Source organism: Semicossyphus pulcher, unplaced genomic scaffold, assembly GCF_022749685.1.
Source record: "Semicossyphus pulcher isolate SPU_LCO1_2020_fin unplaced genomic scaffold, fSemPul1.0.p SCAF_24, whole genome shotgun sequence".
In the NCBI taxonomy this organism is placed as follows: domain Eukaryota; kingdom Metazoa; phylum Chordata; class Actinopteri; order Labriformes; family Labridae; genus Semicossyphus; species Semicossyphus pulcher.
Genome location: NW_027211698.1, coordinates 13,304,961 through 13,320,582, shown reverse-complemented (window position 1 = coordinate 13,320,582; position 15,622 = coordinate 13,304,961). Strand labels below are relative to the sequence as shown.

The window sequence follows — 15,622 nt, the reverse complement described above, 5'->3', positions numbered from 1 at the left end:
TAGATTAGTTTTCAGCCGTCGCATTTTTGGACATTGTCATAGGATGAAAGCTGAAAATATGAACAGTGTAGCTGACACAAAGAAGCAATCATCAACCTGTCAAATCGAACCCTTCGCCTCTTGTTTTTCTCCTCTCCTATTCAGGAAGTTTTTGATCCATTGTTGCTTACCCTTTAGCTATTTGGCAAAAGCTCTTTAGCTTCAAGTAAAACCTTGATTCTGCTGCTAATTAATCTTAAGATGAGATCAATGCAAAATTCAGCAGCCTTATTTTTAAGAGGAAGAGATAATGGAGGATGATGCAGCGAAGGGGCGAGGGCGAGAGTCGAGCCGGGGGCCGCCACATCGAGGACTGTAGCCTCTATACATGGGCCGCCGATTAAACCACTGAGCTAAACTGACACACGTTTTATATGATTTTAAAATGCTAATATGCTCAATTAAAATGTCAAACATGGTAAACAACACAACTGCAAAACATCAGCGGTAGGCATCGTCTCTCTGAACATGTTGCCATGCTAGCATTAGTATTAGTTAGCATGTTAGCTTCCAGAGCTGGAAAAGGATGTTAAAAACTTTACTCTACTCCGACCAACAATCAGGAGCCGAGTGCACCAGCTGGGCGTACGCCTGGTCGTAACCTTGCGTCCGACTTAGAGCTGAAAGTTACGATGGTTTTTAAATTACGCCGTGTGCACCAGTTAGACTTAAGCCCTGTTTGTGTTGCACCCGGGTGTTTCCTTTTATGCCTAGGATGGAGCAGGCGTAAGTTTGGAAAGTCAGGCTTAAATCCACGGGAAAACAAACGGTAAAAGTAACATTCACAAAACTTAAAAGGGAAACACAGTGGCAGCGCTTGTTGTTGTTTTTGACAGTAAGTCGATTGAAAGGTTTCGTTTTTGTTCCTGTTTGAATTAATGGAAGAGCTCTCCCCTCGGCTCCAGCATGTGTTGGACAGAAATGCGGCGCTGTCCCCGCCCTGCAGGTGCTGATTGAGATCACATTTTGTGCCAGTAGGGCCTTTCAGAGCATAGAGGGAGACTCCGAGAGATCTGTACAATTTTTTGTTAACCAAATCTTTTGTCGATCATTTGATGAGAGCAGTTAGCGAGTGTAGACGTGTGTTGCTTGGTAACATTCAATGCTTTTCCAATGTTCACATGGACGCGCATCATAAGACCGAGCGCAGCTACGACCGGTGTCAGTTCGGTCGTAGCTAAGTCGGATATAAGAGATGAGACCTATTTTTTTTACGCTCAGCTGGTGCTCTCGGCTCCAGATCTTGCTAGTTTATTAGCCACACTAGCAGCATGCCTCTAGTGATGGCAGTATTGGTCTGTTGGTCGTCGGTTCAAATATGTTAGCTTGCAAACAAGCTAGCAAATGCTTCCATGCTTACACACAAAACTCAGATATTGAAAATGTTAGCATTACAAACTAACCTTCAAAATCTCACCATTATTACTCTTAGCAATTAGCTTAGCCGTGCCGTAAAGTACAGCCTCACAGAGTTGCCAACATAGTTAAAGACTCAGAGCTGTATTAAGTCCTGATTTTCTAGTGGTAACATTTTTACAATACTATTTTTAAATATACATTTTACATGTTTAGCTTCATGCATAAAATCCTGCTAACTGATCTTGCAATTTAAAAAAGAAAATGTACTCACTTGCTTATCTTTCATTGACTTACCTGAATGTATTATATTTATGTTTATATACCTCTAAAAACCTCTAAAGTGTTACGTGTTAAAAGCATCTGTTCAGCTAATGTTGTGTCTTTTTATAGGTGGCTTTCAAGGCGGCAAAATACTCGCTCTCTGCAGATCTGAAGTACGCTCTCTTCGCTTACGACGTCAAACAGGTGAGTACCCCAGTTCCCCAAACCGTCATTACATCTACGAACACAACCGCACAAGCTGCAATCAAAGTTGTTGATTATTCTCCGTGTTTGCAGCTGTTCGTTTCATCTTTGTGTACTTCCTGGCAGATTGTCGTTTACATTGTGCTCGTGTGAAATCCCCGAGGGTGCTGTGGCTCATCTGCATGCACAAACAAACCCACACACAAGCTCTCATTGTGTATTTGCATATTTGTAATGTGCTTTTTTTCGCCATATATATTTAAATGCTCTTTTATCTTCTTAAGGGGCACTTTGCTTCTTTGTGTATCTTAGAAACGGATGCATTAAAAAGGTTAACTTTGGAGTTGGAGGCTGCTCCGAGCGTGCACTTACAGTACCATAAAGCACAAACACACACTCTGAAAACAGATTGCACCACCTGCGCTGAACAGGTGTGGATTTATTTGCTGTATTTCTGCTTTGTTAGCCTTTCCGTGTGTGGTTTTGTGCTTCTCGTGCACTCTTGCTTCGAGCGTCTTTGTGCTTGTTGGTGTTTTCCTGTGTGTTAACGCTCAGTCATCCACCGCGAGGCTTTCTTCTCTTCTCGAAGCTGAGGTTTTTCTATTGATTTTTAGATTTGTTTGCAAACAGATGGATCCAGGCTCAGGTATGGAAACACTGCTGCAGCTGCAGAGGAGGACGTCTGTTTGTCCTGCAGTGTTTTCCACCATCATTGCAGGATCTAAAACACGTCTTAAAGGCCTCTCGATGGGATAGATTTATGTAAACATTGATTTCTCTCCCGTCCTCTTCTGCATATTTAGGCTTAATTGATTGCACTCTAGTTTTTTATGTTGCCATGGCAGAAGGAAATCCCCTCGAGGAAGAAGAAGAACAACCTACGGAGATTTAGCTGCTCTCAATTGAATTTCTCTCTGTTAATGCGTCTCCATGCGTGAAACAAAATCAGCTGTGCAGGAAGCATAAAGAACAGTTCAGCAGAGAGTGAAGGAAGAAAGGTTTGGATCCCAAAGTTTCTCTACATTTATTTTTCTGTTTTTCAGCAATTTATTTGTGGGCGAGGAAACAAATAAAGCTGAAAGACCCTGAAGGTTTCCTTCATCCCTAAACACAACCTTCTTCAGTTGCAGCAATTAGACTACACTGTCTTCCATGGCAATATCTTAGCCTCAGGATGTCTGCAATAAAGCTAATACTTTAACAAAAGTCTACGTGGGTGACACCTCATTTTTCTGGTTTCTATATTTAAGGATCTTACTTTAATTTTGCAAAAAGGTGCCCCAAAAAGGACTGTGGAGTTTCCAGTCAAATCCACTTTTCCTGTTCAGGCTCGCGGGGGGCTGGAACCTATCCCAGCTGTCATTGGGTGAGAGTATACGTGGACTGGTCGCCTGTCAATCACTTGGCTGCCACACAGAGACAGACAACGCTCACATTCACACTGACGGGCAATTTTAGAGTCACCTTTGAACCTAACCAGCATGTCTTTGGACTGTGCGAGGAAGCCGGAGTACGCGGAGGGAACCCACGCATGCACGGGGAGAACATGCCACACAGAAAGGCCCACTACGTCAGAACCTGGATTCAAACCAGGAACCTGCTAGTTGTGAGCGATGCTAATCCACTTGTTATTTCAGATTAATAGTCCACTTGCTGCCACGCAGACGGATGACAAATGCACGGCTCGTGTTGTTGCATCTAGCATGATAACTTCCACTACTTTTCCTTTTGAACAATGATAACGATTACTCTTTGCCAAGGCTGCTAACGTTAGCAGTTCTAGTTTGCTATCATCCGCGTTGTCCGAGTCTGACCTGTGCTCTGACCCTACACCTCCTGAGTAAAAGCAGCAGGAGCACTCGCTCGGCCAGGTCGTTCGTACCACCTTGTGGCCAAAGCTGCACTTTCTCTTTCATCGCAACCAGAACTTTCTAATCCCGGCCGGGTATTACACATAATGTTGAACAGACCCAGAACCCGGGCTTATAGACCCGGGTCCTAGGGTTCCGGTGGACCCGTGAAGACCTTTAGACCAGACAGCTCTCATGCTTGGTTAAAAGCCAAGGAATAAAAGCTTAAAGAAGTGATTTAAAAGTTGGTATAAGGTGGGGGCATCTTAATGAGGGGTGGGGACTCGCCTGGTTTTCAGCCTACGACAAGAAGCAGCTGATCAGCTGACCTCAAAGACCTTCAGGGGGTCAGAGATGTACGGAGGTAGCACAATTTCTTGTTGGGAAAGGAAACCAAAACAAGAAGCTGAAAGACACTTCAGAGGTTTTTTGCACATTTTAGTTTTTGTTGATCTGTAAAGTAGACTTTCTTTCAGCCAGCCACAGCTTTTTATTACATGAAAATACCTCAATATCAATCAGAGCTTTATGTTAGATGAATAAAAAACAAGCTGTTAGTTGACGTGTATTCGCTGCTCACTTAAAACCACATTTTCTTGTTATTTTCAAGCTTGTTTTATTGCTCCAGCGTCTTTGTTTCCTCATGTGGAAGTCTCATGTGTCATAAACAGATACATTTTTGCATTGAATTGAACTCTCGTTGCAGATCTACAGATATTCCTACACGGCGTCTTACATCGTCTACAACATCTACACGCGGTGAGCAAGTTTTCCTCCTTCCTTGTTTGCATGCTCTCTCGGATGAAACCTCTTCAGCATCTGATGCACGAGCGCAGAAGCAGATGGTGGCTGTTGATGTATTTCTGTTTGATTGTGTTTCAGGGAAGTTTGGGAGTTAAACCCTCCGGAGGTTCAGAACGCGGTGCTCCAACACGCGGCGTGGGGAAGGCAAGGACAACAGCTGGTAAGGCTGAGTGTCTACGTGATCATCTTTTTCTCTCCTCTCTGTCTTCTTATTAGATTCTTGCCTCTCTGGAGGATTTCATCTCACATTTCCTGTTTCAGTTTTTACAGTATAGACGATGTTTACATCCACATGGAGCTTTAGTGTCTGCTTGTTTGTCTGGAAGTCGGTCTGCTCTGCCACCGACCTCATTTTTACATCACATTACACTCAGGGTGCTTCGTATATGTCTGAAAACTTCTGCAAGAAGATTGTTTTTGCCTTTATTAGATAGGACAGCTGAAGAGAGACAGAACATATGGGGAGAGGAGTGTGGGGGATGACAAAGGGCCGAGGGCAGGAGTCGAGCCTGCGGCTGCTGCGTCCAGAAGGATTGTAGCCTCTGTATGTGGGGCGTCTGCTCTACCCACTGAGCTAAACCAGCGCCCCATCTACTGCGGTTTTTGAGCCATGAAAGTGTAGATGACACTTTATTTTACAGGTTGTTTTTATAGAATAATTTACTGGAAAGAATCAGACAAACTTTGTAAGAAGGTGCCTCGAAAGCACCTGGTAATTTGCCTCTAAAAACAAGAGAATACCCTCTCTCAGTGGGTCAAAGATTTAAGATATTCTCTTCCTGCTGAGCTGTAAATTATTACTCGGATATTTTGTCCGTCTGCTAAAGTTGGAAGCAGAACACGGTGCTAGAAATGACATCATCTCTCCCACTTTAGTACGACTAACCTGTGCTGATGAGAATGTTCAAGGTGTAATTGGTGTAACAGGTGCAACAAAGCTAACAGGAGAGATGGAGAGGTGTCAATCAAACACAAAATCACAGTCCTGAAAGGAGGCAGCTCAAGCAAAATAATTACAATCTCGTGGGTGCTGAGTGTGCAGTCGACTTGTCATCAACTGTCTGTCAGTTGTTACTTCCTGTTTATTTCTTTTGTTTATCTCTCTGCTTAGTATCACTAAAGTTAATGTCCAGGTTAACCCTTATTAAAGCAGTTTGTTCGCTAATTTCTTAACATCTATAAAACTCCTGTCGGTAACAGTTTGAAATGTTTATCGCAGCAGCAGAACACAGCTTGTGTTTGCCGTCGAGGCTCCGACCTCATCGCTCCTCGCAGATTTATTTTACACGCACAAATTTGAGGAGTGATAATTTAATATCTTAAACCTAGCCGGAGCCTGCAGGTGGATGCTGGGGTGGTGGTGGTGGGGCTGGATGTCTGAGCGCAGCACTGCTGCAGGGCAGCGATGGCAATGACGGAGCAGAGGGAGAGAGCGGGAATCATGCAGCTTAAATAGAGAAAGTGTTTGTCAGGTGATTGCGGAAAGTGACGCATGTCAGGTGTGAAATCAGAGGTGCCTGCCTGAAGTAGCTCGCAGGCGTCTTGATTAAATTAAATCTGGGATTAACTAGGATGAGGATTATGCATTTTTAAAGTTATTTAATAACTGTTTCTGCATGTTATTGAAAGTTTTGGATATTTTCTTTACACGTTTTTGTAACTTTTTATTGTTTGTTTCATCTTAATTTTTCTGTTTAAGTTGCAGGAAACTTTGTCTCGTTCTCATCGGATAGTTGACAAAGATACAGACATTGTGTATCATGTTGGATTGTATTTAAGGACTCTGCTTTTACCCAGTCTTTATAATAACATGTTTAATTTGATGTCACCAGGATTTGCATGATGTTGCTCAAGGTTAAGTTTTCAATATGGCTGTCTAAAATGTGACGATTCAAAAAGAGCAGGGAAAATAACAACCATCAAAAAAGGAGAAAGTGTCTCCATACAGGAGAAATATGAATTCACGAGGTCTCAGGATATTGGTGAACATGCAGGATGTGCCGGGCTGATGAAATGCAAATATTAAAACACTGATGGAAGGAGAGTGAACGCACACGTTTGCTGCGTGCGGAGGAAAAAAACAGCGGATTTAATATGAAATAGAAATGTTATCAGAGAGGAAATCAAAAAGAGAAACAGAACGAAGGAACACGATTGATAGACTCCGCTGTGCTTCTCACTCTCTCCTCTTTCTCTTCAGATCTACATCTTTGAGAACAACATCTACTACCAGTCAGATGTGAGGGGTAACTCTCTGAGGATCACCTCGTCCGGCATGGAGGGAGTCATCTTCAACGGACTCTCTGACTGGCTCTACGAAGGTGTGTCTGGGTATATTTCCCGAGTTATATTCTTTTGAAGAGACGGCTTGGGATGTGATAAACGCCCCTAAAGCAAATACAAAAGCATTTACTGTTAACAAGAGTTCATTTCGTTCACATGTTAAGGATTATAGCTTTTAATTTGTTCGTTTCAAGGTGTTTTTATTGCATTTAGCATTCCTGGGAGTGTGGAGATGAGCGTAATTTAAGGATAAGAAAATATCAATTAATTCATGTCGTATTTTTATGGCTAGTGAGCTCGAAGGAGGTTCGACCATGTGTTATCTGTCGGCCTGTTTCCCCAAATCCCCATCAATTTCCAGAATGAGACAATTGCTCAGTTTGACATCCATCCATCCATCGTCTGTACCGCTTAACCTGTTCAGGGTCGCAGGCGGCTGGAGCCTATCCCAGCTGTCGTTGTGCGAGAGGCGGGGTTACACCTGGACTGATCGCCTGTCAATCACAGGGCTGACACACAGAGACGGACAACCTTTCACGCTCACATTCACACCTACGGGCAATTTAGAGTCACCAATGTACCGAAGAAGCATGTCTTTGGACTGTGGTTGGAAGCCGGAACACCCGGTGGAGAACATGCAGACATATTTTACTAATTAAAAACAAAATGCAACATGTGTGAGACATTCATGAGCGAGCAGGAGCTCTTTAGGACCTGTAAACCTGCGTCTAAGCAACACTTTTCTATTTTAAATCACAACTTTAGGGAAGTGTTTGAGCAAGTAGTCGCTTGCACCATGGAAGAAGTTGTTTTTTTATGGTTAAGATCGCCAAACAAGTCTCTAAATTCTGGTGAAACGCTTTGAGCTTCATTTTGGAAAGTTTTGGAAATGTCTCCGCTCGTTTCAGACGCCAGCAGGCAGAGGGAGAAACGTTGTGTGATTAGCGGTGGAGGATTTCTAAGGCTTCACTTTGCATCCTCAGTTCAGCTGTTAAAAGTCTTCCAAAGATTTGTCTTTTGCATTAAAAATGCAGCCGAGCCGCCCAGACAAACTAAACAGAACGGAGCTGAAAAATCAACCGCAAGCCTGCGCGATCCATTAAGTCCCTGTGTAAACAAATTCAGTAATGTGCTGATGGTCTTTGCAGTTTGCACAGAGAGCAGCACAAACACGGGCCGCGGCTGATGGGGAACATTATAGAATCGTTTCTGTTTGCAGATTTACTGCGAGCTGTGTGTTTGCTGCCTTTTTCGTTTGCTTTTGCTTTAGTTGCCATTTAAGCTGATGTTTTGACGGGGGAGGAAAGTGTTAAGTGCTATTCCAACATTAGGCAATAATGGGTGCAAAATAAGCCCATCAAAGGTCTTTTTTTTACCTTCAAGTCCAGAAAAAATGTGATAAATGTTCATTATTTGTGTCTCTTCTTCTCAGAGGAAGTCCTGCGTTCACACTTAGCTCACTGGTGGTCGCCTGACGGAGAGCGACTGGCCTTCCTCACGCTAAACGACACCCTCGTACCCAACATGGTTCTGCCCCAGTTCACCGGCACCGCCTACCCCAGAGGACTACAATACCCATATCCTCTGGTGAGTCTGCTGCAGATGGATTGTGGGAAGTAGAATCCTTACCGACCTTAAAAACATTATCTGAATATAATCTCTTCCTCCAGGCCGGTCAGACGAACCCTGCTGTCAAGTTGTCGGTGGTCAACCTGTTCGGAGCGACACACACTCAGGAGCTGCAGCCGCCAGATCAGCTCAGGCACAGGTAACACGCACACACACACACGCATACAAATAAACACACACATTGAAAATCCCTCAGCGTGACTTGTCTCTGTGCGTCTCCTCTGCAGGGATTTCTACATCAGCATGGTGAGGTGGATCAGTAACACTCACCTCGCAGTGCGGTGGCTCAACAGGCCCCAGAATGCTTCACTGCTGACCGTGTGCGACGCCACCATCGGCGTCTGTTCTCAGGTGGGTCGTAAAGAAGGTCAAATTAAAGTCGTAAAATGAAGGAACAATTATTTTACTTTGTTTTGTTTAAGCCAGAAGTGACCTTATTTGGACGAGGGGGTGGAGCTTGGGAGGATCAGGGATACAGTCCATGATTAGCTTAGCAACCCATCCGTTATTAGCTTATGTTTACGCTAGCTAGCTTGGTTAGAAGTAGGGTACATTTAATGTGGATATTTGTATCTTAATATGGTTAATGTTTGTAGTAGTCTCCGCCTGCTGGCCATTAAAGTAAAGCAGGTTTCAGGCACTTTGGAATTGGCTCTACCTCTTCGGCTGGAGATATACTTGCTGTTACCTATCGGTTCCCGTGCGCCTAATGGCTGCTGCATGTTCCCTGCATCTCGGCTGTGCACGTCCTCAAAAATGAGCACTACACGGATGCAAGACGCAGTCTGCATTTGAACAGTAGGGGCAGTGTAGAGGCAGAGGGGATGTGACGGGGTCGACGCAGCAGCATGGACAACAATGGCAGAAAGTTCTGAAGACAAGCTGAAAGACCGAGTCCACAATTATCTGTATGTTGTGTCATTGCCGCTTCAAAGAGACAAACATAATAATAATAATAATAATAACTTAGACTTATAAAGCGCCTTTCAAGGGAGCCAAGGCCACTTTACAGAGTAAATAATGAACAGACTACAGAACTAAACAAGCAAACAAATAGGCAGAAAGAGGGAGCAGTGAAAACAGGGGATGGTGGTGAACAGATGTGTTTCGAGGGTGATTTTGAAAACACTGAAGGCTCGGTTCCAAACATATCGGAGGCGAGAGGGAGGGATGGAGAGCAGGCCTGCATCTGAGGACCGCAGACTCCGGGATGGGGTGTAGGGATGGAGGAGGTCCTTTAGGTACTGGAGGACGAGGGAATAACATGCCTGTCAAAACAGCTGGAGACAGATTTAAGTTCTGTTTTAAAAGTCGTTACGTCCGTGCACGGAGGAACACGTTGGAGAGACGGAGTGAGTACGGTGCCGACGGTGTGTGATGCAGAACGCAAGGTTAAAAGCAAGTATATCTCACCTTACAGACCATAGAAAGTACACGTAACAATGTTTTCTTCTCTTTTAATCAGAGACATGAGGAGACTTCAGACATGTGGCTCTCCAGACAGGTAAGCCGTTTCTCATAACAGCGCTTACATAAGCAAGATCTATCCATCTCCAGCTGTGCAGTGTCTTACCTTTAAAGCCATATAGGTTCCATAATAGAGGCAGAACACATCAGGACCCACTCATGCATGCAGTATGTCACCTCTGAGGTCCGTGTGTGTCCCTGCAGAGACAGCAGGCGCTCTTCTCCAAGGACAGGAGCAGGTTCTTCCTCACTCTGCCCGTGAAACAAGGAGGTCAGGGAGATTTCCATCACATCACTATGTTCACCAGAAAGGTGACTCCAAAACGACTCTTGCACAAAATGCCTCTTAAGATCTGTCGGTGTGTTTTCTTTGTTTTTCCAATCTTTTGACCCGACTGTTTTTCAGCTACGAAGCGAGCAGGATGAAGTTCGACACTTGACGTCAGGAGCCTGGGAGGCCACAAGAATCGTCGCTTACGATGAAAACAACCAGATGCTGTGAGTTTCAGCGTCGTTTCTCACTTTAAAGAGCTGTATTCTGCAAAGGATAAAAAGGAGGAAAATGCAGTGTGTAACATGCTTTGTGAGCTGCAGGGTTCACGACTGTATAAATCTGTGTTTACGGTCGGCCAGCCTCGACGTGCAGCGGCTCGAGCAGGCAGATGTAAAACGGATCTGTGACCTTGTCCTACTTTATCTGCTCTTGTCCTCACAGATACTTTCTGAGCACGGAGGACTCTGCTCAGCAACGACACTTATACAGGTACGACACTCTGAGTGAACCAGAGGGTATTTTTAAAAGCCTTTGTTCATGTTTTAACCACATTAGTGTCTTTTCTCTCCTCTGACAGGGTGTCCACGCTCGGCCTGTTTCCACGTCGATGCCTCACCTGCGGGCTGAGGGACGAGTGTTCGTTCTTTGACGCAGACGTCAGCCCCGATGCTCAGCACGCCATCCTGCAGTGTAAAGGTCAGAGAGAGGCGGAGAAATTAAGGAAATATTACAATAAAAAACAATTCTTTTTTAGATAGTAGTGAGAAGTAAAGCTCTGTAATGTTGCCTCAAACCTACTTTAATTGAAGCTTCCTTTAGAGTCATTTTGTGTTCCATTTCCATCTCTGCAAACGGCTTTAAAGTCTTGTATTTGATTGATGTTGAACTCTTGCTCTTTAGGACATGGTTGAGTAAAATAAATATCCAATAAATGATTGATTTACCCCAGAAAGAAGACAGTTGAGCGTCGTCAAAGCGAGGCTGCAGGTACTCCTTTTACACCACAATGACCTCCAGAGAAAAGGTGGTGCAGCTCGCAAGAAGCTTAAGATGCAAACTTAACTTGATCACAATGAATTCAGGACTTTATTCTGAGTCCTGTTTCTACTTAAATGTTGTTAAAGTTGAAGAAAGCAAGATAATTTGGCCTTTTTTGTAAACAATAAACACCTATGGGAATCGAAACTGATGCATTTCTGCAGAACATGTAAGGAATTCAACGTATATCCCAGCAACTTTGTGCAACCAAACCTGCAGAGAGGGAATAAATTATGTCATAAATTATATGTGTGTTTCTTCCCCTTAAATGAGCATAGATACTGTACAATACAGTCATTTGGGGCTCTGATATTGGATAGGGAGGGAGACTGGGAGCAAAACAATGTAATGAAATTATCAGGGAATTAAGAGGGTTTACTTCATACTTGCTCCGATCGGCCATAACATCATGACCACCTGCCTAATATCATGTAGGTCACCCTTTTGCCGCCAAAAAAGCCTCCACTCGACCTCTGAAGGACGTTCAAGACGGATGCAGCAGATCCTTTAAAGGGCCAGTTCCCGGATTTTCAACCTCAGTCCTATCATGCTATTATGGGGAGCTAATGTCATTATGGTAGGAAAAAAAATGCAGTGTCGCTCAGTGCCTTTGGAGGACGCTGGAAAACCTTCTCCAGACTACGGCCAGGTTGCTCGCTAAACTACACTTCCTCAATCTAGGACGCCCGCCTCCGATGTCATGTCTCGTTAAGAATCGTCAGGTTTGAAATGTCGACTGCAGACCTGAAGAACTTTTAGACGTTTAGCCTGCAGCGAAACGGTAGCATTTCACTCCAGCGTCTCTCGCTGGGCCGTTCCTTTGAGAGGGAGGGGCGCAATGCATGCTGGGTGTTGTAGGAATGCAGAATGGGAGAAACCACGAACTTTGTCCACAGCTATGGCGCTAATTTCAAATATTAGGCAGGGCGCATTATCCTGCTGAAAGAGGCCACTGCCATTAGGACTTAGTCTGCAACAATGTTTAGGTAGGTGTCAAAGTAACTTCACTTCGAACACATCAACATCAAGGACAGTGGTTCTTTCAGTGGTCTTAATGTTATGGCTGATCGGTGTAGAAAGTAGGCTAAATGGACGGGTTATCCTTCCAGAGACATGCCTTCTAACCTCCCAAATAAATGAGCGTTTCAGCCTAAAATGTTGAATCTTTAATGCACAAAAACACGTTTTATTCTCTCCCATTTCAGGTCCTGGAGTTCCAGCTGTTCTGCTTCTGAGTTTTGACGACGTCGACTGTGAGTGTCTTTGTTCTCCTTGTTAGTATGAAGACATTTCTGCGTCTGTGTGATGTTTGTGCGTGCGGGCCAGATGTGCTTCCGCTCTGAAATGGAAAATAATTTGCAGCAATTAGGCTTCATCATCTCATTTGTATGAAAACATCAGCAGCTGCTGGATTTGATGCGGGGCCAAATTGAACTGGTTTGTAGATTGCAAGATGTTTATTGTTTTTCACCATTTAAACAGGCACTTTTCATCCTTGTAATTGTTTTTCTCAGACAGCAAACAGCCTGACGCGTGCACATGTTTACAAAGACGGATTAAAAGAGGAAATTTGACTTCAAAACTGTGCAAAAAATGCTTCCATTCTTGGGTTCAAACTGCCGTTTCCCGATGCAGCACCTGAAATATTGAAAAGCATGTTATTATTTAATGGTACATGTACAGTAAAGGCAGCCTTCTGCTGTGTATGTATTAGTGATAGAAATAGAGTCGTGCTCCTCCATCGAAGTGAATAACATGATGAATATTTGATGGGAGCTGTTGTCTATATATTGTCTTTATTTCTGCACGACCTCACGGCTCACCTGTGCTTTTATACGTGGAGAGGAAAGTATTATGCATTCACACTGAGGCAGGACATGTGAAGGACAACTGTGACTTAATCTGTATTTACAGTTTCTGTCTGTAGGCGTGCAACTGGATTTTAGTACGGGAAGTGTTTCTGTTTGTAGTCCGAGTAATATTGACCAATCACGTATCAGCGGGCTTCGGCGTTTGCAGGAATAACAGTCCGTGTGGAAAAGCAGACGGAACGTAATCCACCTTAATGCCATCCCGGCTCGCATCAGCGCTCACCTGACAACCGTTTACGCTTGAAGCGGCCTCCGTCAAAAATAGACTCGCTGCGTATTTAGCGGAGCAGAGCGGAGAGGCGCTTCTGGGCGTGCTGTGGAAACACGAGCATTGACTAGAGTGGGCCGATCAACTCCAGAGGTCGCGGCGGACGCGGATCATTTGGGGTATAGGCGTAAGCCAGAGTGCAGCCTCTGTGTAACTTTACAGTGAAACTGCGACACGGCACAGACAGATGAACGGGCGCTCCTCCGGGGGATGGAATGAACCAAGAGGTGACGGCCTTTATTGTGCAGACATCTAGACGGGAGAGATTCAGTTTGCGTTTAGGTGAACACACGATCGCTTCTCAAGCTGCTAACTGGACTGTAAACAAAGCAGCGCACGGAAAAGAAAACTAAGTATTATTAGGTCAGCTGGGAAAGCCCAATTTGTTTTCAGACACTGATATTTCTGGCATCCCTTGAATGCAACATAACTGGTTGGTTTGGTTAATGTGCATCTCGTTAACTTCCCCTCCTCTGATGAAAAGCAGCTTCCATTTCTATGGAGCTAATTAGACTAATAACTTATTAATCACATGTCATTAGACACTCAGGTAAGGGTGAGTGCTTTTAACCTGAGAAACCGACCAAACCAGGCTATAACAATGAGAATATTTGATTAAAAAACAGCCTCGTATTCGATACAAATCCTCATTTTTTACGTGCCTTCTTAAGGCTCCGCTCGGCCTTTGTAGTCTACAAAGAAAACTTTCATGTCGTGCAAACAAACGAATAAATAAATAAATAAATAAACATTTCTACGCCTCTTTGATGAATATGAATTTCCTCACTTCGCAGCGTATTTCATCTTGGAGAACAACCTCCCTCTGCGGTCGGCGCTGGAGACCAAGAAGACGATTCAGACGGAAATCCGGATGATCACTAATGACAACTTTGGTACAAATTATCTGCACTTAACAGCCGTGTGTGTGTGTGTGTTTGTGTGTATTGATTTAGCAAACATCTCATGAGATAATTGAGCTGCTTAGAGGACAAACAGCGTGAGTTTCTGTGTGTGTGTGTGTGTGTGTGTGTGTGTGTGTGTGTGTCCTCTGGTTCACCTCTCCTTCAGTTAATGTTTGTGTCTCTTCCTCACAGAGCTGCCGCTGAAGCTCATCTATCCTCCTGACTTCTCCGAGTCCTTCCTCTACGGCCTCCTGCTCGTTGTGTAAGCCCGCTCCTCTTTATTACATTTACATCTTTTCATTTACTCTCACTGCAGCACCGTGAGCTTGGACAGCGTCCCTCCTCTGTACCCGCAGGCTGTTAAACACACCTGATAAGAAAACAGCTTTAATAAGGAACATAATCAGAATAATTTAAAATATTTGCGACAATTTTTATGTCCTTTTTTTGTGCAGAGAAGTTTTAAAAGAGTCAAAAAATGGAGGATTTCTTCTTCTGGCTGCACGTTCAAACTGTTGTAGCATTAGCATTGTAGCATTTTATATCGCCTTGCATGTCTAAATTAGAAATGAAGCTACGTACTGACAGCATGCATTTCATTTGCAGGATGCACTGTTTGCAGAATGGATGTTTTATGCTAATTTAACTACTATAAGTGCTGAAATAGCCAAACACTTAGCATGTTAGCATTTTATTACCTGAAATTGTACTTGTACTCAAGCACTGTATTTGTCAGTGAAATAATCAGCGTGTTTCAGTGGGAGTTCTCCAGGCGAGCAGGCGGTGACAGATGAGTTCAGGCCGGACTGGGACTGGGTCCTGGTGGGATCAGAGCAGATCATCGTAGCCCGACTGGACGGCCGAGGCTCGGGGTTCAGAGGTCAAAGGTGATGAAGATAAACACTCATCATGTTCTTTAAGGTTCTGGTAATCCTTCTTTTAATGTAGCTTATCTGTCTTCACAGGATCTTACAGCAGGTCCATCACACGCTCGGCACCGTGGACGCAGAGGACCAGATCGCAGCTCTGGAGTATGTTACTGTTTGATCCTGTCTTTAATGCTTGGTGGGAGTTTTTTACGTTTCTGTCTGCTGCTGTTCTGCAAGGAAAGATTTAATTTCAGACACTCCTTTCTCAGATGTTATTGGAGACAAATGTATGCAGCATGTCGCCACATGAGACAGACAGAAAAAGTTCAACACACTGAGAGCAATGTGTTATTTTTGCATAATTTTAGTCGTGCATTTGGACAAAACAAAAACACTTTGATACGACACCAAAAGCTGTATTTTTGTTAAAAATAAAGTCGCATATTCATATTTTACCAGTCCAAAACAACTTTGAGGAAAGATTTTCAAAATAAAAGCCTTAAA

The 15,622-nt window shown here is 43.9% G+C and overlaps 1 protein-coding gene across 2 annotated transcripts in view; it reads left to right on the top strand.

Moving 5' to 3' along the window:
* Positions 1–15,622, top strand: part of LOC138603485 (inactive dipeptidyl peptidase 10-like) — a 59,837-nt gene that overhangs the window by 35,908 nt on the left and 8,307 nt on the right. For both annotated transcript variants that reach the window (XM_069675295.1, XM_069675296.1), the window contains exons 5-21: positions 1,789–1,863; positions 4,420–4,472; positions 4,596–4,677; positions 6,718–6,838; positions 8,233–8,387; positions 8,471–8,568; positions 8,657–8,780; positions 9,895–9,933; positions 10,101–10,208; positions 10,303–10,394; positions 10,612–10,659; positions 10,748–10,866; positions 12,414–12,461; positions 14,142–14,240; positions 14,442–14,511; positions 15,008–15,136; positions 15,215–15,280. In XM_069675295.1, coding sequence (XP_069531396.1) covers positions 1,789–1,863; positions 4,420–4,472; positions 4,596–4,677; positions 6,718–6,838; positions 8,233–8,387; positions 8,471–8,568; positions 8,657–8,780; positions 9,895–9,933; positions 10,101–10,208; positions 10,303–10,394; positions 10,612–10,659; positions 10,748–10,866; positions 12,414–12,461; positions 14,142–14,240; positions 14,442–14,511; positions 15,008–15,136; positions 15,215–15,280 — 1,526 coding nt within the window. The remainder of the gene's footprint in view (positions 1–1,788; positions 1,864–4,419; positions 4,473–4,595; positions 4,678–6,717; positions 6,839–8,232; positions 8,388–8,470; positions 8,569–8,656; positions 8,781–9,894; positions 9,934–10,100; positions 10,209–10,302; positions 10,395–10,611; positions 10,660–10,747; positions 10,867–12,413; positions 12,462–14,141; positions 14,241–14,441; positions 14,512–15,007; positions 15,137–15,214; positions 15,281–15,622) is intronic.